This window comes from Hesperophylax consimilis, chromosome 15 (genome assembly GCF_061612785.1).
Source record: "Hesperophylax consimilis isolate HC1 chromosome 15, BYU_Hcon_1.0, whole genome shotgun sequence".
Classification (NCBI taxonomy): Eukaryota; Metazoa; Arthropoda; class Insecta; order Trichoptera; family Limnephilidae; genus Hesperophylax; species Hesperophylax consimilis.
In genome coordinates this window covers 21,335,493-21,362,465 of record NC_142850.1, presented here as the reverse complement: position 1 = coordinate 21,362,465, position 26,973 = coordinate 21,335,493, and the positions used below count along the sequence as shown (strand labels likewise).

At 36.6% G+C, this 26,973-nt stretch overlaps 1 protein-coding gene across 1 annotated transcript in view; it reads right to left on the bottom strand.

The window, feature by feature from the left end:
- Positions 1-378: 378 nt before the first annotated feature.
- The window catches only part of Sema5c (Semaphorin 5c), a 77,250-nt gene continuing 50,655 nt past the window's right edge, over positions 379-26,973 (bottom strand). The window contains exons 3-14 of the mRNA XM_089640048.1: positions 15,614-15,716; positions 13,935-14,297; positions 13,298-13,445; positions 12,810-13,012; positions 12,018-12,459; positions 11,063-11,270; positions 8,555-8,920; positions 7,989-8,222; positions 7,112-7,402; positions 5,369-5,515; positions 4,374-4,529; positions 379-3,484 (exon numbers count right to left, since the gene is read on the bottom strand). Coding sequence (XP_089496174.1) covers positions 3,036-3,484; positions 4,374-4,529; positions 5,369-5,515; positions 7,112-7,402; positions 7,989-8,222; positions 8,555-8,920; positions 11,063-11,270; positions 12,018-12,459; positions 12,810-13,012; positions 13,298-13,445; positions 13,935-14,297; positions 15,614-15,716 — 3,110 coding nt within the window. The 3' untranslated portion in view covers positions 379-3,035. The remainder of the gene's footprint in view (positions 3,485-4,373; positions 4,530-5,368; positions 5,516-7,111; positions 7,403-7,988; positions 8,223-8,554; positions 8,921-11,062; positions 11,271-12,017; positions 12,460-12,809; positions 13,013-13,297; positions 13,446-13,934; positions 14,298-15,613; positions 15,717-26,973) is intronic.

Sequence of the window (26,973 nt, the reverse complement as noted above, 5' to 3'; positions counted from 1 at the left end):
CAATCCTGTTTTTCCAATACTTACTGATTTTTTTATGTTTTAAGACAAGACAATAATGTAAAATAAAGCCAGAATCTTAACGACATAAGTGAAGCAGCCATGGACAAAAATATGGTTGAATTTGCCCTATCGAATCTCGAAAATATAAAAAAACCAAGTATATAAAATTATATAAAACAAAAAATCGCTCATGTCAAGTAAGGTGGTAATTGAAGAAGTCATATTAAGATCAGTTTTAAATAGGCATAAGTATATAAAAAAAACCATTGTTTGTGCCAGGTTTCTAACCCCTGGCTTCTGAGCCCTGGAGCTTGCCGAAGATTGCAGAAGATCGTCATTACGGTGTAATGCTGAAAATATAATGAAAAACAAGTGTTTTTTTTATAAAATAATTTATTGCAAAGACTCGTTTCTTAAATACACCTACTATCATTAATGTATTAAAACAGCTGCGGGCCGCCAACTGAGGAGCCAAAGGTAGGACTGGCCACTAGAACAGCTGTCTTTAATGTGACTACCTCAACAGAATCCCAGTTGGCTGGAGCCAGTGGGACTATGTGATCCCGGTTTCTCCCACATTCAAAATCACTAAATAAAATCAACTTACGGCTCAGGATTACACGTTTCATATGAATTAACCTTTAACTTAATTCACATTAACTTGCGTTACATGAGGGGTCACTGCGATACCCCATGGATGTTATAATTATAAGGCTCTATTTAAAAATTGTGTAGTAGTCCAAAAAAAACCAACACTATAAATTTATTATTTTGAGGATAATAAATTCAAAGATTTTGATTACCCCTGTTGGCAATGGAAAGGTTAATATATTTTTTTTACCCATGGCTAAAGTATTTCCCTTCAGCTGGCGGAATATACAGTTACATATTTATATCATTAATCTAAAAAGTAGACATGTGTTAATAATTTGCTCAATATGAGCTACAACCAATTTCACAACGACGTAAAAATAAAACTGTTATAATAATTAATTATATTTCGCAACTAACTTCATGGCACTGTTAGACATTTCACTAAATACTATATCCGTTTACAGGATGTCCAATCTGAAAGGGATTGCTGCTCTCGTAAGAACAAAGCATCCAAAATACTTTTATAAGTTGGGAGGTGAAAATAATTCAATGAAAAAATTGTCTGTAGTTATGTTTTGAAAGGATATATGTAAGTAGGAATGAATCATAAATGTCAATTCTATTAATTTAAAAAAAAATAAGGCAAGACAATTTATTTTTATGTTAAAAAGCAATCAAAATGGACACCCTGTTTCCTTACATATAACATTTATCTATACTTAAAGTCATTAATTTGTACAGCGTTATATTTCCTCTAGATTTAACATTCTCTCTGGCACACTAATTTAGAGTAATATCACAAGTAATCATGGAATAACAATAATTATGTATTCCTTACTTATCAGTCTTATCCTTCCACAAGCCAAAATGGCAAACAAACCTTTCATTACCGTGGGGTCACTAAGTTACCACATGTATTTCATAATTCATTTTTTTAAAGAAAGACAAACATATCCAGAAAATATTTGAATTCTCTCCGCTCCCATAATTAGAAGCTGAAATTGTTTCAGGTCCAGTGAACTTGCGAAGGATTGAACCCAACGCCTTGGCTTACTCAATTAAAGACACGGTACAAATTATGTATATACTATAGCTGTTGTAAGCAGATTTGTAATGATGGATTTACTCAATCACCCCTCACTATTACGAAACAGTTATATAGATCTTCACATAACTCTTCCTCACTTCTATTCAATTTCCATCAAATTTACACCTAAATCCTCTCATTTGTGCTACGTTCAAAACTCATTCCTTTTAGAAACCTCGTTAGAAAATATTCAATATTTTAAAAATTATTAGGTTCAGACTATCGTTATAAAATTATTACAGCGTAAACTTAAAACGTTAATAATACATTATATCTGTTTGCAAAAGGAAGAAGGGCATGATTCAAAATAAGCTCTAATGATATGAGTATACTTACCCTTAAGTCCTTGTTGTATTTTAAAATACTGAGTACAATACTGTAAAATAAAACTTTATTTGCATTAGTCTAATTTTTCAAAGCAAGATGTTCTGTGCACTCAAAGTTAATTTTATTCATCACCCGTGTTCCTTTAACATTGGATATTATTTGTCTCGTAATATAATATCTTAAAATTGCTCATTCGTTACTACATTCATATTCGTTAACTTTTATAACCTCAAATAATATTCCAACTAGAAAATATTGCTTAACTTGTTATTGTTAACATTTTTAGAGCAAATAATTAAATATTTTATCTTTCAAAGTATTGAAGTGGACGGCATCGCAACTATAAAAAGAAATTAATATTTAAATGCCCTTTTCTGTACATCTTAAATATAACACGTAATTCATTAAAAAATTAAACACCACATCACATACAAAACACACATAAAGCTATTTCATCAATACACTGGGGCTCAATTTCATCTCAATGATTAGAGGGGCAAAATTATAAACATTTGAATCACCATAATGTTAATTATTTGTATACATTTTTATATTAATAAACTCAACAATAAAACTGTCCATGAATCAATTGGAATAACTTACTTTGTCCAATTTATCTGCAACCGACACTGCTTACTTTGTTGCCCACAATAAAAACAGGTGTATCTCATATTTGGAAATTTTTTAGGCAACATTTTTTAACATGTTTCGCTAATGGGGTAAAAAATGTGTAATTAAGAACCCACCCAAAAATTGTTGATTTTAACCAGCTCTAGAATTGTCGGAAATCCGGAGATAGTCATGAAAAACTGTTTGGATTACCTTGAATTAAAAATAATTAATACATATTTAATGCTAAATATCTAAATAATTGAACATTATTCTTTTGATAGTTAGCAAAAATACACATTTCGTGAATAGCTGAGCTACCAGAGCTGGTTTTAAAACTCTGCAACACATATTTGTGATTTCCGCATTCCAGGATAACTGCCTGATCGATCACGTTTGCGACAGATCAGGTATTAAATCAGTTAAACTTTTCTTGTTCCAAGTTGATATTATTCCTCAGAGGGGCATTACTGTTTCGTTTCATAGTGGCGCCTTCGTAATCACCGGCGATGGCTTTGGGGTAGAGTTTGGGCGTTCCGCGGTCACTGTTGAGATTGTTGGCTTTGGCGGGGCCCAAACCTCCGGGGCTAGTTCCGGAAAAGGAGGGCTGCCTCTTCTTGGGGACTTCTTTCAAAGGTACGCTGACATAACTGTTCTGCTGCGTCATGTAGTGCGGTGAGGAGGGGATACGGGTGGCCCTGCGCCTGCGCCGCAACTCGAAGATAAAGCCCAACAAGCCGCCCACAAGCAGGCCGACAAAGAGAGCGCCCACTAGCCCCCACCACATGCCGCTGCCTTCGCCCCCGCCAGCACTCGACGCCATTACGACTGTGGCGACTGGCCGGCGTGCGGCTAGTGCATGTAGCTCTGCAACACCATCAAAGTCTCATTATTAATTTTTTTATTTTTTTTCCATATTTCTTTTCCACCAAAACTACTAATTCCCTCAAATGATTGTGACTTCTGTATTCCACAGAATACCGTGTAAAGAAAAAGGGTTAAAAAATTGTATAAAAAATACAGTAGGAACAGGAATAATGTATAGAAAAACTGGAACATATTGCAAGAACATCACTCAAAAGGTGTCAAAAACATTATTATTAACACATTATTATACACTTTTGGTAATATTTATGCACGAGGGCAGGAAAAATCTTGGATTCTAATAAGAATTGATATTACCACTACGCGTTGTTGATCGCTCTACATAAAAATTGTGTAATAATAAATTGTGCTAAACAGAATTGATACTGTTATAATATAAATGGGAAAACTTTGTGGGGTAGTCATCATTAATATATGAAAACTTGTTTTGAAATATAATTAACAAAAACATTGGAAATAAAATTAATAATTTCAATCCTTTTTTTATTCAAGACTAGATAGTGTGTCGTGGCTTTACCACATTTCTGTCGAATTTGAAAAAAATAAGTTCTTCAGTGCTTTTAGTGCGAAAAAACTGTCACGCATAAAAATAAATATTCCTTACCTATAACTTAATACAGAACAATAAATAAACCAGCAGGAAGGTTAAAATTTTCCCAAATTAACAAGTTTAACAACTAAAGAAATTTTTTTATAGTTACAGGATGAAACAGAACAGTTACAAAACAGAATATGATAAAATAATAGATAAGGTTGGGTTAGTTTAAGTGAGGTGAGGTTTATTTTTGTTCTTTTTCTTCTCATTCATTAAATGTTCTGTTTTGTCATGGACAATTTGGTTTTAAATTTCAATTTAAGAAATGAAGCTTACCATTATCTGTGTCGTTGTCAGTGTAGAGACAGGGGCGCACCTGATGCGGGGGGCCGATGCAGGCGGGGTTCACCCGCTCGCAGGTCCTCCAGCGCCGCTGCTCCTCCTCCCCGTCGCAAGCCGACCACTCAGACCATTCACCCCAGCCCACCGCTTCTGCGTAACAAACAAACACAACAACATATTATTCATGTTTAAAGAGTCTTTTCTGTAAACTATGGAGTCCCTCAGGGTTCTCTTCTGGAACCATTACTGTAACAAATATATCATGGGGTAATTACTACAAATATGTAACTCCGAAATCAGTTTCAAAGTTACACACAGAACCATACCTTAACACATATTATTATGTGTTTGTGGCATACATGGGTGAGCTGATTTCCGAGTTACCTAGTTGTAGTAATTATCCCACAATATATTAATAACATCTGTCACAGTAGTAAGTAGTAGTAATCTTACACAGCAGAACACATTATGCATGCATCAACTTACATTAGTTATGGAGCTCTTGAGGTGAATTTTGAGGAGATTAAAATTCTAATAATATCAATGTTTTATAATAAAACATTGATATTACTAGAAAGTTTTATTTATTAGTTTTAATTCAAAACATGATATCATAATGACTATTTACATTATTACTGTTTTTATGTAAAATTCCACGAAAAATCTTTTTACCTACACTGAATGAATCTTATTATTTACATCTGTGATTTAAGTACAAAAGAAATCAAAGAGGTCCAAAATGTGATCCTAGTGGAATTACTGAAATTGGTATATAAAAATGCAAAGAGAAAAATAAAATAAAATATTGGGTAAGCTGGAAGAAATAGGATGTAACCTATAAGCTATACCCTTTTGTACTCTGTATTTTTGTGCAATAAATATTTTTTTGAATTTGAATCCCTCTGCTCTAACTATTGACTTCTGTGACTTATGAGTTGTTAGAAATTTAGAGTATGTAGATATGTTTCGAGAAAGAGACTTGTGGTTACCTTGACAGGGGGGCCCCTGGCAGTGCTTGAGCTGCAACGGGGAGCCTTGGCAGCCCCCGGACAGCAGGCAGGGCCGGCGCCGCTCCGAGCGCCCCGAGCCACACGACGCGGAACAATCCGACCACTCGCTCCAGCAACCCCAGCCATCTAAAAATTAAACCAAACAATATCATTAATATGCATTCTTCTCCTTTAATTAAACCAAAATACTACAGTAATATATTTGTTTCAATGCTGGCCTTTTCAACGTAATCTATCTCACCATGATGTACGTTTTGAAAAAATATATGTATTTCAGTAGAATTTCATAGATCACAAAGGTGTATAGCGTAGCTGACGGTGGATGACGTATGCGACAGCTGCATCGATAAAGTTAATAAACGGTTCCATGTGACATTGCCAAAACAGAACATTGAAGAAAAGTGAGAAAAAAAATGTGGTTCGGTGTTATCCGGTTACCATAAAAAAACAATTAGCTGCAGAATAATAACATGTCATGAACACCCCACCATAGAATTTAACAATTGATCATTCCAAGAACTCTAAAGGCAAAACACAAGACAGTCAAAGATTATTATAGAAAAATGTTAATCTGTGTTTGTATCTGCGTAGGTGCAACATTTTTAAAACACAAAGACTGACAAAAAAATCTTATTTTGGATTGTGTTGAGAAGTGAGTTAGTTAAGAGCTTCACAGATGCACTCATAGAGGGCAGTGCAAAGAGCTTGCTTGGAAGTCCACAAGATGGCAGCTAGTGGCCAGTAGTCGCCAGGGCCAGTTAGAATGCTCCCAGACAAACTTATTGTTCCCAGATCCCATTTAGCCAGTTTCTAGTTAGGTCGACTATCGAGTCACCATTGTAATACGCGAAGTATTAATAAATCCCTGATTTAAAACAAGAACCTATTATTTAAAATCTCTTTCCACGACGAGTTGGAGAACTGTTTGTGGGAACACAACAGATTGTAAACATTTAAAATAGGGATTAACTGATTTGTAACTTTCCAGGAACATAATTATACACGGTGTAGTAAAAACTGGTGAATCCACATCATATATATAAACAAAAAAAAACATCTGCTTGCGTTTGAATTTTTATAGCACATTATTGGATCTATACGCCGAGCGTTTTTAATAAATAACGATTTGTTAATAACTTATGTACACAGTGTGCAATCTTTCAAACATTATTCTTTTTTAACTTCGAGAAAAAAAAATTCCCAAATAACGAAAGAAAATCATATTTTAAAAATTTTTAATCAATTAAAAATTCTGTTTTCTGGGCACTATGTTAAAATATCATATTTATATTAAAACATGTGTACCAATACATAATCTGTCTAAAAGACGAAACAAGATGAAGCGTAACATACACAGGTCGTAAATCTCAAAAAATAAACGTAATTTTTCAGGTTTATCAGCTCTAAAGCGTTTTTGTGTTAAAAATATTCATAAAATATTTATTTTTATACCAGCGAAATGAGATTGTCAAATGAAATTCGGGTCCACTAACATCGCAGTAATCATCTGTTGCGTATCAAGCAAGATCATTTGAATGAACGCGGAAAATTTGAAACGAGCTAAAGGGGAAAATCTTTCTTGTGCGCTTGAAATCCTTACCCAAGATAAACAAATTAATTTATTGAACATATTTATAGAGATGTCGCTAGAGATATGAATGGGGAATTTTTACAAATGAATTTTGGTTCTGTATCTAGATCAGATTAGTGTGATGTACTAACCCATGCAGGAGTGCTTGTTGCAGGCACGCTGCGCCGAAGGGGAACCCTCACAGGGGGGCACCAGGCAGCGGCGCCGCGCCCACTGCTGGCCGCCTCCACACTCGGCCGTGCAGGCACCCCACCCCTCCCAGGGGCCCCAGCCCTCGGCCCCGACCCCCTCCGCCCTGACCTCCTCCTCCTGAGCCCACGGCCGCTCCTCCTCCTTGCTGAGGAACACCTTCAGGCTGTCCGTGCCCTGTGCCCGGCATGTAAACTTGTAGCGTTTCTCCACTACGCTGTGGTCACTGCCATCTGCAAATTGAAGGAACGGATTAACATGATTTTGGGAAATAATTTTAATTCAGGGGACTGCGTACGGATAATTCCAGAGAGCACTCAGACCATGGGCCCATTGTACTATCTCCCATTTCACCTTATTCCTTTGATTTTGTTTCCAAGGTGAGGGTCCATGTTTTCTCGAGTTATCCTCTGGAGGATCTTGTAGCGGTAAGGGTTTTCCCACTAAAAGACCCTCATTGTTTCGGTCCCGAGATGGCCCCATGAGGGAAGAGTCCACCGAGGTGGCCTCAGCCCTCATCTCCACTCCCCCTAGGTTCCCCAAAGTCCCCTCATCGATGTTATTTTTTTTATTTGAAAGGTGCCACATGCATCTAAAGAAATAAAAGGTATATCCCAGCAGAGCCCCGAGTGCTGGGGTAAGGCCTAAATACTCAGAGATGAGACCCTATACCTCGGAGGCCCCGTTCATTCGTTCTCCAGTGTCACTCAGCCCGTGCACTGTAGCACACACCGTGGGATGAGATTGGGATGGCTATTGTAGGTTTATTTATACTATGGGCGTGTTGTTATAAATGTAATAAGTAGTGGTAGTACTCACTAGGGTGCAATGTGACCCAAGGGCTCCAAACGCTAGTCCTTCTTGTGTCGCAGGGCTGCAGGTTGCAGGGCTCGGCCACTATGGCGCAGCCGGGGCAGGGCGCAGCGCCGGGCGCAGGGGCCGGGCTGTCGCAGGAGCGGCTGCGCCACCGCGCGCCCCCGCCGCACGCTGCAGAGCACGGCGACCAGGCGCCCCACTCGCCCCACGCAGCTTCCGCCACCGCCACTACAGGAGCTGAGAAATAGATATAGTGTTTACTTTAACCTTGTTAACTAGCCACAAACATCATATTCCATTAGAGCCTCTTAGGGAAGGAACTGACCCCGGGAGTCCATACAAGATAAAAATTTCGTTTTTCTATAATGTGCAGACACGTGATTTATTCGTTGTTAGAAAGAGAAATAGTTATTCATCTCAGTTTGTCTTAAATATTTATACTTGATGGCATGGATAAAATCCTAAAAATTATATGATTACAAATTGGCGGGATTTTTCCATTAATAATTGAAGTTTAAAAACAATGATTAATGTGTAAGTAAATACTATACCTAACTATTTAAACATACCTGGGCAAGGAGGATTTTGAGTGCAATAGATCTCTTGTCGGTCAGTTCCCACACACAAGCGGCCCCCGTGGGCGGGTGCTGGAGCCCCGCAGGAGCGACGCCGCCACTTGACAGCCATACCGCAAGACGCACTGCACGCCGACCAGCCAGACCAGGCGGTCCACTGGCCGTGCTGGGTGCAGTTGGCCACGCGGACTGTGGCGCCCCCGCACTGCCGCCCGCCGCCCCGTGGCGGGGGGGAGTCGCAGCGGCGAGTCTGGCAGAGGCACTTGTCCTGGCGGTCTTCCCCCCCTTCTTCGCGGGGTCCACCATCCTCAGCTTGCAGGCACTGCTCCCAGCTGGACCAGGCTGACCAGCCACCGTCAACTGAAATTAGGAAACCATTGTAAACATTTTCTTGAAATTTCCATTAATTCAATGTAAGAAAACTTAGGCACTTAATAAGTAGTGGCGGCTAGCTCCAAGGAGCGGTGGATCTACGGATTCCCTGATTTCGGCCAGTCTAAACATTCCTGAGCACCGAAGAACATACAAAATCCGACATGACTCATCACGATGTGAAACTCGATACAGTTATAATGTAACGCATCGTACCCGGGCTAATCCAAACTGCCAAACAAACCCTCTCTCCTCATACTAAGGTTGCCAACGTTTTTCGTTTTTCTCTAGTTACATAAGAGCTTTTGCGCCATATCCTCGCTACTCTGTGATGCACATGTGTCACATAGTGTTAGGTTATAAACATGGTTCCTACGCCAAAACAAAAACATTAACAGTGCAATAAATATAACCCGCCAGACTAAAATAGACCTGTTTATGTTTATGACTAAATGCATAAAATATGAGTAAATGTGGTTTGTGATTTAGAGGTTCATTTATAATTTTCCTAAGCAAACAGAGCTGTTTAATTAACTGTTCTATCTAACACACTATAATCTGATCGCTTTGCAAGTCTGAATATTGGTATTCTTTTCGTTAGTTCCAGAGATGTGCTTTATTTCAAATAAATCCATTTCAAATGGAAATGCAAAATGCAAAATGGGTATTTTCCATTTTGCATTTTAAATGCTTTTCTAAAAACCATTTAGCATTTTGCATTTTAAATGCTTTTCTCAATGCATTTTCCATTTTAAATGCTTTTTTGCAACATTCTTCCTACTATCTCGACTCATCTTTTTTTCATAACCCCCAAATATCAGTCAATCCTCAACCTCGAGAGATAATTTACATTTGTCAAGTTGCTCTCTGGTAGGAGCCCTGGCAATTGAGTGATACCATTACAAAAAATACTGATTCAAATAGGTACTAAACATGGGGCCATGACGCTGTAATATTAAATGTTAGATAGCAGTTTCTATGTTTTTACGTTGGCAACATTAGTCCCGCGCAAATTTTTTGTGGTTTCATAATCTGTAGTCGTGGTGTTTTTGAATTTACCATAATGTAATATGTTTGTTCTACATTAAGTCCATTATTAAATGACAAAATTGTTTAAAAATTCTATAATTATTTTAATTGTTTGACCTGAGAAACCATTTTGCATTTTCAATGCATTTTGAAAATGGGTATTTTGAATTTTGCATTTGAAATGATTTTCTAAAACCCATTTTGCATTTTGCATTTTCAAATGGAAAAGTTTTGACCCATTTCCATTTTGCATTTCAAATGGTTTTGGGTACCCATTTTGCACATCTCTGGTTAGTTCATTGTTTCACTGTATATGCGTGTGTAACAAATTCAGACCAACTTATACGTATATTCAGTCCAGTTTGTTTTGTATACCGCTCACAGAATTTTAAGAGAATGTTTTTTGCATATTCTGTGAACAGTCGAAAGTGCAGGTACATACATAATGCTATCGGAACTCGAACTTTTACCACCACATCGGATGGAATGATTTGTGTAGTGTCATGTTAAACGGGAACACGTTTATGTGTTATTGATTGTCTCCAATTTAATATCTACATACTCTTTTTCATGCAATGTTACATATTGTTATAAATTAAATGATTACAGGTTGTATTAACATGTTTCTGCATTTAAATAATTATTTGGTATTTGATTCATTTACAAATCTTACAAAACGCGCTGATTTTCATACTTAAAATTACATTTTTCACTGCAACTCTTTGTATTTCTTAGCCACGAATATATTAAATCAATGGATGTTTCGTTTCAAGTTGCTTGTGCGGTAGGCACTTACTAATATTTATTTACGATTATTGATAATATAATCTTCATACTCAAATAATTGTGCTAGTTCTTTTTGAAACGGTCTTCTAAATCTGCATTTTTTTAAATATGATCTGATTCCATATTATGATATCATTGGTGAAGAAGAAAAGTTGCTCACAAAAAGCTGAAATTCTTTCCTTTTTTGAAGTCACATTAATATGATTTAGACTGCAAGCCGCCACTGGAAATAACCCATATCTGGGAGGGAGGTCTATCTTATCTATCGTCAACTATAGCAGGACATCATTATCTGAAGGAAAGACAGGAACCAACCGATAGAAGTCCTCCTTGGACATCCGGGCGCCTCCTGCAGCCAGTGAGGGTGGGGCGAAGGTGGGGCGGTGGTGCACAGTTCCCGGCGCTCGTCCCAGCCGCACTGCGGGTCCCGCGCACCCAGGCACACAGCGCGCGAGGCCCAGCGTGCGCAGTGCGCCGCACTCACACGCAAAACTGCCGCCTCCGTGCCCAGATACACTGAATCCTAAAACAATGTAAAGACAAGAGCATTATAGTGAATTACTTTACAAATATGAAGACATGTATCGTATATATTGTATCGCAAAATAAAAAGTAACAAACACACTTAGGTTTCCAGTAAATTTTTAATTCAGAAATTTATTCATATATGGCAAAGACAGACATTCAAATAATATGTGGGTCTGAACGAAATAGCTACAGAACTCATTTAGGCAATTTTATCACCAGTGACAGTTTAGTACTAAATCGAAAGGACGGTAATAATTACAGTATCTTCTGCGTTCTACAAGTTTTGTAATGTCATAAGTTATAGTTTGATAATATAATACGAAAAGTAATGATTTGTCATCCCATAGATGATGGAGTTGGATCATCATTATTAGTATGAAACCACGTGAACAAAAGTGTTGGTAACATCGTTCACCGTTTACCATAGTACTGCAAATTGAATCTACGCACAGGGGCTTTCCGCCTTTGTTCCTAACTACAAACCAAACACATAACTTTGATTGGTTCCGCCGCTTTGATAGTCCGTGAAGTTTGGTTGTGGCTTCGCAACAGTCGACAAACTGCCATGCCATATCTCCATTTGTTTGTATTATCTACGTTTACGTCCATTTGGCTTATCACAGTCGATGCGGACACAGCAATTTAATAAAGAATAAGTAAATTTAATTTTATAATTATAAATCGAGAATCTAGGGAAATATTTTGTATGTGTAAGTGTAATATGTTCATGTTCATAACTTACCGTCTCTTTGAGATACTGCATAGCCCTGATGGGCGCATTCCCCAGCTCCGGTTTCCAATTCTCAATAACGCACGTCTCCCGTCCGCCCGGTAGTACCGCCAGCTTCTTAACGAGGCCATCCAGGGTGGCCACAAAAAGCAGGTGCTGGTGCGGCAGAACAGCCACGGTCAGCAGCGAGAAGCGTTGCAGTGCTGCCGAATGCAGAGGGCGCGGTGAGATTGGTTGTACTGCACCGTCCATTAACTGGTAGCGGGATGACTCGGCCAGTTGCTGGGAGCGAGAAGTTTCAGATTGGGAGCGGCAGTGTGTGTGCGAGTGGTGGCGTGCTGGACGGCTCTCCCAGGCACTACCCGGGTTCTCCTGATGCTTGAAGGAGCCTCGGAAGGTTTCCTCAATCGCCGACATGTTAAACATGCAGATGGCTGAGCCTGCTATGCTATTACTGAAAACATTCATAAATTATTTTAATATTAGATGTTCAATTTTTTTGCATAGTAACTATTAGTGCCTTTTTGGTCTTCAGTGCATATTCGAGCTTTTAGATTGTACCGTCTTGCCAGGTATTATGTTTTATATTAGTAAAAAAAAGTATATAATCTTCTAGTTTCCGCAGAATAGCTATTTATATTGAAAAAAAATAATTTTTTTGATTGTTAATAATTTTGGCGATTTTAAGAAAACGGTTATTTTGATACCGGTTTCCTCCAGAAATTTTTAAAGGAGAGGGCACGAGTAGAAGAAGAAATACTTAATTTTAGTTAATACCATAGGTATCTAGAGCAGAATGGCTACCTGGGAGTGGTGAATGCGGCGTACAGGATCCGCTGTTGAGGGAGATACTCGATGCTCTGCACCTCGTCATAGTAGAAAGGGTATTCTCCCGGCTCGGAGCAGTTGAGGCGCGCCTTCACGAAGGTGGTCCAATTCTCCCGCAGCACCATCTGCCCGCCACCTGCATCATTCTTGCACACCCGAGCTATGCGGGAATACACCCTCTGAAACAATTAGCGTACATTGATAAGAAATGCTACAGTAGCTAGAATCAAGGCAGATGGGTCATGAACCATTATTCGCATGAAACAATGCACATAATGTGTAGCGCCAACATCTTCCACCATACTACTTCAAATCGCATCCACGCACACTTTCTAACTACACACCAAACACATTACTTTCATTGGTTCCAGTAGTATCTTTCGTTTGGTCATATCTCCTTTTACTTATATTATTTATGGATAGCACTAAGTATTGAAAAGAAAAATCAAATAATTATGCCATACCTTTCCACAGTTGATGAACTCAACGGCAGGTTCCCGGAAGACGAAATAAACAAACATCTCGTCCTCGAAGGAGCCCACGAACTGGGGCTCGTTCAGCCACTGGGAGTTATACTGGCTGGTCCTCAGCGTTAGCCCCGAACCCAGTGCCCTGCAATCACAAACACAAAAACCATTATTTGAAGGAAAATGAAGACACAAAAGGGTTGCTATCTTCAATCATCCACAATACTTCGAATCACATCTACGGATTTGTTTCTACCTACACACCAAACCAAACACCTACACACCGAAAACGTAGCTCTCATTAGCGCAGCCGCTTTGAGAGTCCGTTCAGTTTGGTCATAGCGCAGCGACAGTTGGCACACTTCCATGCCATAACTCCTCTTGTTTCTATTATCTATTGGTTTCATTCATAGTCTACATCAGGATTTACTAAACTTGTTTGGGTTAGTTAGTAAGAACAAAATAATAAATTTTTTTTAAATAGCCATCACGGGAAGCAAAGTAGATGTGAAACATCGAAATCGATTATTTTTGAAGGAAGTAAAATCGAAAGTAAACAAGTCTTTATATTTTTAACAATAAAACAATTATTTTGTTATTATTAAAATGTAAATAACAGTATGCCCACACTCACCTATACACGGCGTAATCCGATCCAGAAAAATCTGTGGGGGTCCCCACATAGTATTGCCCCTCCATAGACATGAGCGCGGTGATATTGGCGCGCGGGTCATAGGGGCACTTGGCCACGCCGTGCACCATCTCCAGCACGTGGCTGACGTTGTCGAGCTGGCGCCAGGAGCACGCGGGTGAGAAGGCCGACGTTCCGCACGTGAAGAGCCGCATGCCGTCGGACAGCAGCACTTTGACGTAGTTCCGGCACGAGTCCTCAGACTGGCCCTTGTCCTGGCAGAGCTGCACCTTCTCTCTGGGAGCGGGCCAGGGGGCGCGCTCTAAGGACTGCAACCCGCGCAGGGATAGGCGGAACAGGTTGTCCCTGGAAGCAATTCACAAGACATGACCATCTAATCTCCTAATCTGGTCTTCATCGTTGGAAGCAAAGCAAGGCTTCTTCCTGAACAAGTTATTGGTAGCAATTCACCAGACATGACAATCTAATCTTCCTGAAAAGTTAACAGAAGCAATTCATATAAAGCAATCTTCTCAATAAGTTTTCGACTGTCAGTGTAATTCTAATCTGTTTCTAAACTCTAATCAGGGTTCCTTCAATGACAGCCGGAACAAGTTATCCCTGGAAGCAATTTACAAGAGACGACCATCTAATCTCCTAATCTGGTGTTCATCGTTGGAAGCAAAGCAAGGCTTCTTCCTGAACAAGTTATTGGTAGCAATTCACCAGACATGACAATCTAATCTTCCTGAAAAGTTATCAACAGAAGCAATTCATATAAAGCAATCTTCTCAATAAGTTTTCGACTGTCAGTGTAATTCTAATCTGTTTCCAAACTCTAATCAGGGTTCCTTCAATGACAGCCGGAACAAGTTATCCCTGGAAGCAATTTACAAGACACGACCATCTAATCTCCTAATCTGGTGTTCATCGTTGGAAGCAAAGCAAGGCTTCTTCCTGAACAAGTTATTGGTAGCAATTCACCAGACATGACAATCTAATCTTCCTGAAAAGTTATCAACAGAAGCAATTCATATAAAGCAATCTTCTCAATAAGTTTTCGACTGTCAGTGTAATTCTAATCTGTTTCTAAACTCTAATCAGGGTTCCTTCAATGACAGCCGGAACAAGTTATCCCTGGAAGCAATTTACAAGACACGACCATCTAATCTCCTAATCTGGTGTTCATCGTTGGAAGCAAAGCAAGGCTTCTTCCTGAACAAGTTATTGGTAGCAATTCACCAGACATGACAATCTAATCTTCCTGAAAAGTTATCAACAGAAGCAATTCATATAAAGCAATCTTCTCAATAAGTTTTCGACTGTCAGTGTAATTCTAATCTGTTTCTAAACTCTAATCAGGGTTCCTTCAATGACAGCCGGAACAAGTTATCCCTGGAACCAATTTACAAAACACGACCATCTAATCTGGTCAACATGAACGAAAGCAATCTTTCCAACAAGAATTTCTTCGACATATTCGATGAAAATTGAAGTGACCAGCTCAGGGACACGGGCTCCATCGAAGTCAAGATACAGAAGAAGAAGAAGCTTGGGAAACTATCCCTACATAGCTTACTAATGCCCCACTGTTGAGTTTGGCAGCCTGAATGCCTGAGCTGGTCACTTAATAATTCATTCTCCATGGTCGCTATATATATATATATATATAGTAGTATTACCTGGCTCCGACAAACAGCTGATCTCTCGCAACATCAAAGAGGAGCGGGCCAAAACTGCTCACACCAGGAGACGAGAACTGCTCACTGCCGGCAGCCATTAGATCTGTAACAATACAGCACATTCCACGTGATAAAAATTTCAGAACATCGTGCACAAGGATTAAATTATATTATTTGTTTGAATATGATATAAAAATAGGAATGGTCAACTTGGTCATTTTTGGTTTTGAATTCGCCCTCGCTTATTAAAAAAATCATACCTCCGAATATTGACGAGAAAACAGATAAACTGTTAAGTGTCGTTTAAAGCCAATAAATTTACCTATATTTTGTAATTTATCTTAAGTTTGTAGGTTTTATAAAAAAATAATGAAAAATCATTAAATTCACAAACGCGTGAAATTCGTCTGATTGTTAATAAAAATGGTTTAAAACTGTAATTATTACAGGAAATTTTGTTAACATGTATTTAAATCAATCGAATGAAAAACAAAACTTGAACTTAAAAAGATGTATTTATAACAGAGATGTGCTTTATTTCAAATAAATCCATTTCAAATGGAAATGCAAAATGCAAAATGGGTATTTTCCATTTTGCATTTTAAATGCTTTTCTAAAAACCATTTTGCATTTTGCATTTTAAATGCTTTTCTCAATGCATTTTCCATTTTAAATGCTTTTTTGCAACATTATTCCTACTATCTCCACTCATTTTTTTTCACAAGCCCCAAATATCAGCCGGTCCTCAACCTCGCTATTAGAGATAATTTACATTTGTCACCATAAATATTGTCACGTTGCTCCCTGGTAGGAGCCCCGGCAATTGAGTGATACCATTACAAAAAATACTGATTCAAATACTGAACATGGGGCCATGAAGCTGTAATATTAAATATAAGATAGCAGTTTCTATGTTTTTACGTTGGCAACATTAGTCCCGCGCAAATTTTTTGTGGTTTCATAATCTGTAGTCGTGGTGTTATTGGATTTACCATCATGTAATATGTTTGTTCTACATTGATGTCCATTATTAAATGACAAAATTGTTTAAAAATTCTATAATTATATAAATAAGTAATCCTATTTTTTTTTCAATATTCATTAAATGATGAAAATTTAATTTGTGTTGATAAAATTATTGATCTAGGCATTATGTTCGACAGTAAACTCACCTTTGTATGTCATATTAATAATATTATCAACAAGGCCCTAAAGACTCTTGGCTTTGTTTTGAGAGCTGCAACAGATTTCAATAATTTAGGAACATTTATTATGTTATATAAAACCCTTGTCAGATGCCAACTTGAGTATAACTCTACGTTATGGTCTCCATTTTTTAATATTCATTCAGATAACATTGAAAAGATTCAACGGAAGTTTCTAAGGTTTATAAATTATAAATTGCATATTCCTTTACAAAACATAAATTACAATTACCTCTTGGATAAAATGTCTCTATTGAAACTTTCAGAAAGAAGAATAAGCACAGATTTAATACTGTTACAAAGAATACTACATTTTAAAATTGACTGTCCCGAATTAATTCAATGTATTAATATCCATGTTCCCAAAAAATCATGCCGACATTTCTTACCTTTTTACTTCAATAACACCAGGACACTAGCTTACCAAAATTCTCCGATTCCGAGACTTCACAATCTCGGAAACAAATATTCTGATCTGGGTGATATATTTCATTTGAAAACTAATCAGTATAAATGTTGTATATTCTATCACTTTTATTCTTCTAGACACAAATAGTCCTATGTACCCATATAACTTCTCCGCTTCTACTATTTTGTTTTGTTGAATCTTTTAAATTCAATTATATGCGTGAGGATTAATTTTTGCCATTATGTTTACATTCTTCTTTATTAATTTTTAAGTGTTTACTCTGATACAAAATGCTTGTATTTTTTTTTAATAAAAGCCCACTAGGGCGTGTAATAAATAAATAAATAAATAAATTATCATTTTAATTGTTTGACCTGAGAAACCATTTTGCATTTTCAATGCATTTTGAAAATAGGTATTTTGAATTTGAAATGCTTTTCTAAAAACCATTTTGCATTTTCAAATGGAAAATTTTTGACCCATTTCCATTTTGCATTTCAAATGGTTTTGGGTACCCATTTTGCACATCTCTGATTTATAATAACATAACGAATTACTTTTAAAGTGTTTTTGTTTTTTCACTTGCCAAACAATTTATCAATCGTAATTTATCAGACTTAAAATTATCCTAGAATAATAAAAAATGTATCTATTTCTTTGTAATGAATCATTCTAATTGAACTAGTATTAAAAATCACACATTTTATAAGATAATTCAAAAAGAACATTTTTTGACAGGTGCAAATTAAACTCCACTCTTACGTCTTATTTTATATATTTATTTTGGGACTGTAATAAATTAAAATAAGCAGAGAAATCAATAACGAATAGATTGGTATACAATACATAACAGAATTTGTGTAAAATAAACATTCACGGGAATTTTTAATTCATTTTTTCAATATCAATGCACTGTATAGAGATGCGAGACATCTAATGAAAAACATGGAAACCATTTGCTGTGTAAAACTGTGAGCTCGGTGAACTTTTGAAATATATATTTTTTAATATGTCTCTTTAAATTGGCTACATTTTGGCCAGCGTAAGCTCGCGGGTTTTTCAAATGTCAAAACTCAGTATTTACTTGTGTTGTATGAAATTTTACATCAATCTGAAATTATGAAAATACAGCAATACATCGTTTCTTCGAGAATGTGGCCAAATATGCTTCAATGGATAGGCACAAACTGATAAAATATGTAAGCTGTCGATTTTCAGAAAATGAACAAATAAATAACATGAGTATGTACCTAATTAAACAAATAAAAATTGCTGTTGCTATTGAATATGTGTTGATTAAACCCACCCTGCGCGAACACATTCAGCGGAGTTGAGAAGAGGAGATGAGGAGATGAGGAGAAGAGGGGGAAGAGAAAGGCCGGGTAAGAAGAAGTACCGGGACATGTATGTTAAAGTGATCACTGATCACTGATCAGTGGATACAGTTACGGTACCGCGGCTGGACTGGACACGGACTGGTTCAAAACGGGCGACCATACAAGGCGACCAAGCATAGTCCAGTCCCCTTTTCAAATTGTGCTTCATACACTACGCAATTTATATCATGACATATCTGGGAAAAATATTTAAACAAATTATAGATCTTACGATGATCCAGTAAATAAGTGGCGGAGGAACTTTTGAGCCTACCCGCAAAAAACCCTTGAAACAGATGCGTAATAAATTACCAGTCAAATCGTATGTATGTTGCTTCAAATCTTGGTTACTGAAACGGGATATCTGCAAGTCAATCTGTATTCTATGATACTACAATGCACGACTCGTCACCAGTAAATCTAAATAATGGTTTCATCATTCAGAGCATCTTAGAAATGTTGACTGAAATGTCATCTTTGATACGTCGGCCTTACTTATTCGAATTTTTCATTCTAGAAAATAATAGTTCACTACCATCAACTCTTAGATCAGCAACTATCGGAAGGTTGATTGGGCTTTAAGAGTGGGTACCAGAAAGACTTATAAAACCGAAATCAGAGATAAATTCAAAGCGCATCTCTTCATAAAGAAATATTAATTTTGATAACCTCATTTTAAGTCACCTAACCTAATTTTCTAAATGTAAGGAGACCAATTGTAAAAGAAAACACATACAAAAATAAACCTAATCCTGCCAATCCACTTTGAAAATCGGGATATTCGAACAAAGTTGGCACAGGGGAAAAAGCAAAGATAACAGCAAAAGGACAGGGACCCATTGTTTCAGCATAAAAAACTAAAAGACGCAATACCATTAATGTTTGGACTATGAATGGAAAACAGAGACAATGCCAATTAATGCGAAATGTGCTGCAAATAAGAAACAAGAGTAACACGTACAAAGTCGACAAAGGATAAAAATTCTTGCCCAGCAATTCTCAACAAGAATGAAGTTGGAATTATCGTTGGGGACAGACTGGAGTAAATTATTGTGAGAGTGCTTCACCGGGTAGCATAGGAAATTAACTTTTTAGTAAACGCAAATAATAAGGAGATATAAAAGAGGTTATCATAACATCAAAATAGATTACTGAAAGGCTAAGAGAAGGAACGAGAGGTTAGTATGTAAACACACAAAAATATATATCATCCATCAGTCCATCGTGAAGGTGTTACATTACCTCAATTCAGTCCATTCCCGTTCGAGATAAATGCCAGAGGAATTGAAAAGTAGATAAGGGATATGAGTACAATCAGACATTAAAATATGACAAATAATAATAATAATTACTGGATATTCCGTTGAATTTTTCACCTTGACGGATTGTGCCAAAAAACTAAGGACGCCTTGTGGAATTTGAAGAATTCCTCAAATTTCAGATTAAATTTTCCAGTTCGGTCAAGGTTCTATTGAAGTTCTGTTATTATATCATTATTTGCCCGCTGTTTCACGAATTTGAAATAGTAACAAAGCGAGTCCCTCGGTAGCTGGTGATCTTGTGCGGAAACTACAGGGTGTCCGGGGGTAAGTGCGCTAACTTCGGGAAGTGATTATACATGATGGTAGAAGTAACAAAGATAAATAACTTTTTAGAAATTCCAATGTTTATTTCCCATACAAATCATTATTTTTTACCTACAAATTACCTTAAAACATTGGAATTTCGAAAAAGTTAATTGTCCTTTTTACTTTTAAAATCATGTAGAATCATCCCCGGACAACCTGTATGTTCAATAGGTATCTACTTCAGATAAAATGCAGGTAGTTTTTATTTAGTTGATAAAAATTCATCGAGCGAGAAATGATTCTGATTTTGTTTTGAATCTGACTGCAGTTTTCCCAAAGTATTCTTTGAATGAAGTATTCTAATGAGAACCTGTATATTTTGTATATTTGGTATCAATAATCATTAAATGAATTGATTTGTTCCGCTTCTCTGCCTCCCTGGAAGACAATGTTTGAATTACCTTGGTATGTGATATTAGGAAAGACCAATGAAAAGGTTGAACTGTGGTGATGAATGAGTGAAGTAAACAAGAAAACAGAGCCATTGACTCTTGAAGTCTCGACAGTCAAGTGTACGATGATCAACTATCCAGGGCGCCCTCGGGCAGACATACAGCTACAACCTCTCCTTCTTTCTCATAAACGTCGTATGTATCAGAAAGGGAGGTCAAAATGTCCACAGTAAGTCCGGCGAGAATGGAAGCTGCACTCGCTTGAAAAAACCGGGCGGTGCAGGTCGCTTCAGCTAAATTACCCGACTGAAATACAAATGCGTCTTTATCGGCAACAAGCCTGGGGAATCTGGACATTTGGACAAGCGCACATCCACTGCAAACCAGCATGCCTACTGCAAACTGAAAACTGCATATTGCAGGGCCGGAATAAGCATACAAGATGCTCTGGGCTAATCCATATAAGGCCCAAATATTTTGTATTTGCAAATTATTGCTCATTTCGTAAACACGTAATGATTGTAGACCCCATTTGAATAATAACGCATGCATTCAATCGATCTAGGATCTAGGCCAATGTTATTTTGCAAACATATGTTATGGTTATATTTTATATATTCTTTTCTATGGCATGGAAACTTTGACACTAATTCAAGCATTAACATAGAAGACATAAACCTTTGAAATGTGGATGCGCATCTTCAAAATATCATAAATCAATAGGCTAACCAAATTGGAAGCTCTTCATCGAATGATCAAAAGTTGTGGAATGTTTTAGAAATGAAAATAAGAAATCAGTTCCAATAAGACTAAGAGAAGGGACAAATACAAGATTATCGAAATTATTAAACGGGGGAAGATTGATAACACGTAATTAGTCGCCGGACCTTATTGCTCCGGAACCGACGTGTCTGGTACAAGGTACAAGTGCAATCTGTATGAGTTGTTCCGAGCTGTAGCCTCCAGGGCAAATATTTCACTGACGCTATTCAAACTACGATAGCAGAGGGCATCAAAATATAAAGAGAATAAGACCTTTCCCTTGATATTTAATTAGTTGCAGGTATTCCTACAGAGATAAACTCTCAAAGCGACGATATGTACATACATATCCATAGATAACAGAAATACGGGAGATGGAAACTATTAGTAGTGTGAAACCGTGAGCCTTCGTTTCGATCTATCCACACCAATTAAACTCAATAAATTTTATTGACTCTGCCGCTTTGATAGTTCGAGCAGTTTGGTCAGCAAACTTCCATGTCTTATCTCCCTCTGTTTTTATTATCTATGAGCCCAAAGACAGTAAGTTCCTCTACCGCAGCGTGCGTTATAAAGTTTTTTTATTCAGTTGTTTTATTATCGGTTCTTGGGGCCCCTACAAGTTTTAGGGCTGTATGCCATTAGGGTTTACAAAACCGCAATCTTGAATCCTTCAACACTGGAGGATTTCAGCAATATTTTATTTGCGGGATTGAAAAAAAACATAATTTATACAAAAAAAATGCTATTTTGATTTGCTTGCGAGTTGTAGGAAAATGTCCAATCGCGATCGGTGACAGCACTATCTACGGTTAACGTTTTTTACGATCTTATTTTTTATGAAAGTCTTCTTAAAATACTTATTACGTTAGGTTTTAAGTGTCAATTGACAGTTGTTTTTTTTGATAATATTTTACTATCTTTTTTTAAAAGTGCTCCCGCAAATACTTATTATGTTACCTTTTCGATATCTTATTACTAGTACCAAAGATGATTGGAATGAAAACTCATCTAATGGCTAGTAGTTTTTTTATAACATACTAGTATCAATGATAATTGATACCGAATAAAAAAATATGATAATTGATACCGAATAAAAAAATATGAGAATTAATTGTTGGCAATATTTTATTTTTTAATGATATTTAATGTTTTATAAGACAAGTTTTTTTTTGTGCATGGTACAAAAGATACAATAATAGGATAGAACAAATTATTGTAAGCAATGATTACTCGCCTGCAATATCCATATAAATAAATAATAGTATTTGACAATACAAAAATATTTCACCAACAAATGTAGATATAATGTGAATCGACGCCATCTAGTGGGAAATTTAGCACTAACAAAGCCTTTTCTACAGAAATAAAGTTAATTGTTTACAGGTGAAAAAATATAATATGAAATAATTGTTCATTGAAATAGTAGCACCAAAGATATTAGTAGGTATTTGTATTCTTATATCTTTGACTAGTACATAATGAATTATTTGTCGGGTTGGGAATAAGCCGACGTAGCTTAGTGGTTCAGAGCACCTGACCGGCAATCAGAATTTTTACTCGGGAGATATTGCTTATAATAATTTGCTATCCTTTGTGCAGCAATATTTTAATTCAATCCCGCAAATCCCGCGGGAACGACGGGATTTCTAAATTATATCCCGAAATCCCGCGAGTTTTCAATGTTCTATTCCGCAATCCCGCGGGATTTGAAAAGGGTGTGGGATTTGCAAGCCCTATATGCCAAATTATCCCCTTTAGCCCTGCGACAACTGCGGGACTGTGCTCAAGTGCATACTGTACATAGGCCAGCTCAGCACGGTGGCCAGTGCTAGTACAGCTTCCGCCGATTATTGCATTCCGTCTTCTCTCTCGTCTCTCGTCGCATACCTTCGATTGCAATTCTCGGACTTCGTCAGGAGGATGTGTATGGACGTCCCATTATTTCAGACCGGTCGAAGAGGAAGAAAAACCAACGCACTGAAGCCATTACCGCGAACTTCTACAAATACCTACTCGTACCTATACGAGTATGCGTGTACTTGGTTCTTCTACAAAAAATATATATTTAAAAAAAAACAAAGTACCGGTTCCGATTAATGGAAACATGGAGACACTAATATTAAATTATTTACGAGTCTATGGAAGAAAGGAAACTATAACTTAATACATTCTTTAAGTGACTGACTACAAGCTTAAGGAAATCTAAATAATTATAAGCAATAATTAGTCGTCTGAAATATCAATACAAATTGAAAATATCTCCGGAGTAATAATAAATGCCGCCAACGGGAATTGAACCCGTGCCTTCTGATGTCCGGTCAGGTGCTCTGAAACCACTGAGCTACGTCAGCTTATTTCCAACCCGTCAAATGATTCAATAGGTACTAGTACCTCAATCAACAATTACTGCTTATTATATTTTTTCCACCTGTAAACAACCAACTTTATTTTTGTAGGAAAGGCTTTGTTAGTGCTAAATTTCTCACTAGATGGCGTCGAGACATATAATATCTTTATTTATTGGTGAAATATTTTTAACTTGTCAAATATTATTATTTTTTAATGATAAACTAATGTTTATAAGACAAGGTAATGAAATATTTCAGGCGACTAATTATTGCTTATAATTATTTATTATCCTTTATGCTATGCATAAAACCTTGTCTTATAAACATTAGTATATCATTAAAAAATAAAAATACTAACGAAATCTGTCTGTAAATTTGTTTGTACGTTCCGTTTCCATTTCAAGATGGTGGCCGTATCTGAAACTGCCTTTTTATCCGGCTAGAGTTCACATGAGCGCGCATTTTTCCACGAGCTGTCAAATCGGAATAATCTATATATTGACTGCCTGCCTGAAGAAAGTAAAAAAAAATGTTTTCATTTTCAAGAACAATGCTTGCTTTAAGGCCAATATACGTGTAGATATGCAATAATACTGTATCATTTTGTTTTTACGATAATAAGATTACTACAACTATTAAGTAGGTACTTGATTTTTTTTTAATTGTATCTATGTGTGTAAAAGTTAAATGGGCGTTCAAATAAATAAATAAAATAAAACAAAACTATTTTATAAGAGCCTTGCGTATGGCTTACTTTTGTAGTCAATTTTTAAATAATTTTCAAATTAAATTTTTTTAATTCTCTCGAAAACGCACCAAATCTATGGATGTGATATGTGACGTCACCAGTTTCAAAATGGCGCTGTCGAGATGTTTTTAAGATTACCCACCCGCTAACATTGAAGATCACTTCTTAAAATTACATTCCGTGAATTTTTACGGGTAACGTACTTCGTAGTGATGAGCAGAGAGCTTTCGAAAGAAAATAATAAGTAAGTATGTACCTACCTATACTGTGTTATAAATTACCAACAGCAGAAAGACCATAATACAACAGTGATGTTATTTATGCAAACATGGAGCTCATAATATAAAATAATGACATTTTTCTCCATCCATAAATAGAAGGTATTATCAAACATCAAACACAAACACCTTTGTTTCCCCTGGAGGCTGCAAGTAGTTAACAGTGAGATGAACTCTAGAAATCATCGGCCATTCTTGTGGTTAATAGTTGCACGGCAGATTATACCGTATCACAGGGCCGGCCTTACTTGCTTTGGGTAATAGGAGAGATCATAGACATATGAATATTAGTAGACCTGCCCTAAGTGATTAAAAGCGTATTATTCCCCACTCCCCATACCGGTTCCATTGGAGCCGGCTGTGCTCGCGTATGGCTTTCCGTGAATCTTGAGAATGTGACGTCATCATTCTTGTTCGAACTAGCGTCGAGCTATGGTCGAGGCATTTTATGAAATAACACGGCAAAATAGTGGCTTGTGATATGAAAACTTGTAAAAATAGATGTGAAAAAGAGAATAAACCCAATTGTCGTATTACATTCCATATGTAAGCATCATTTTAAGCTTATTCACGTCGTATAATATGAATCAGTTGTAGAAACATATACTATCACATCGAGCCAACATTGGTCGAATGTAGCGATTCTCAAGTGTGCGCATCGTTGTTACTGGGAAGTAAATTATGAACACTTATAAAAGTGTCTTAACTAAATACGTAAACAAAATATTCGACTCTGAAAATAGAAGAAATTTTTTTTTGCCGAATTTGGACTTCGCAAATTTGTTCATAACGTGGCGAGTAATTTGCGCTCCCATGTAAAAATGTCTATTCATTCAAAAGCAGATTTTACTTTTAAGAACTAAATGGTGATATTATAATGCGAGATGCCTATATACTGTCAGATTGATTTATTGACGAATCACAGTCAGCTTTACCCCCTTCGTTCTTCAACAGTTGATTTTACCCCTCACCTTTAAAATTTCTAGTCTATATATTCATAGTCTGTGGGAGAGATATATTTATGGCATGGAAGCGTGCCGAGCTAAGCTAAGCAAACTGCACGAACTATCAATGAATACTACTTTTGGACAAGGGACACAGCGCTATTTAAGACCAAAATTGTATAATATTATTCCGGTCGTAATTAAAACACAAATAATAATAATAATATTTGGATGATTTGTATAGCGCCGTTTTTGTGCAAAATCACCTCAAGGGCGCTGTACAAATATACAATGATCTATGTTATTACTAACTATAGACTAGTCAAACTAATATCAATTTATGTCTAACAGATTGCATCCACCGGTTCGTCGATCACCAATACAAAGCTATAATGCATTTGATTGATGAACGTGATGCTAGAATGTACATATGTTATTATTCTTATTTATTTATATTTTTTACAGGCAGATAATATACAGTACCATACTTATCTGGTAGGTCACTTGAGATTAACACTGTTTATTGTTTATTGTTTATTAGATAAATTTAGATACGGTTCGCACGCACGGGACATAATTGGACTTTCTGGCATTTATTTTAATAATATGTATTTATTGTATGCTTTACATTAACCTCACTAGGTGTGAGATTAGATTACGTCAAATTAAAATATTTGACAGAAATATTTTGTGAAATTGTACTGAAAGTGTAGTGAAATTGTATTGTAGTGAAAAACTAGTGCGTTAACTTGTAAGCAGTTGAAAGTCAACCAATGAATAATCTAGCTTTCAAAAACAAATAAAATAAAACTGGATCAAGTCAACAGGAAGAGTTTCGTAAAAAACAAACTGGAAAATAAAGATTATCACACGAATCATAAACACAACACATCTCACAGAAGGAACATCCACTATCTTGCTAGTCTAGAAACTATGTATCTAGTAGATCGAGATCTACTCTTTCTTTATTTTATTAAAGGTTCAAATCACCATGGAATAATATTTGTAATAGTGGACCTCAGAACAGGTATAATACCTAGTCCGAGGTCTATATAACAAAAGAAAATAATTTCATTAATAACACTCTGTAATACAGAGTCTGTATAGAATGGCTAGACTTTTTACTTTTGCAGTTAATTTAAATAATTATAATGTGCAATAAGTTCCAAAGTAACAAACAAATGTATAATTACCTACTTTAAGTTTAAATTGTCAAAGACTCTACAACGATGTCATACAAAATTATTGTAAACATCTCATTTAGACT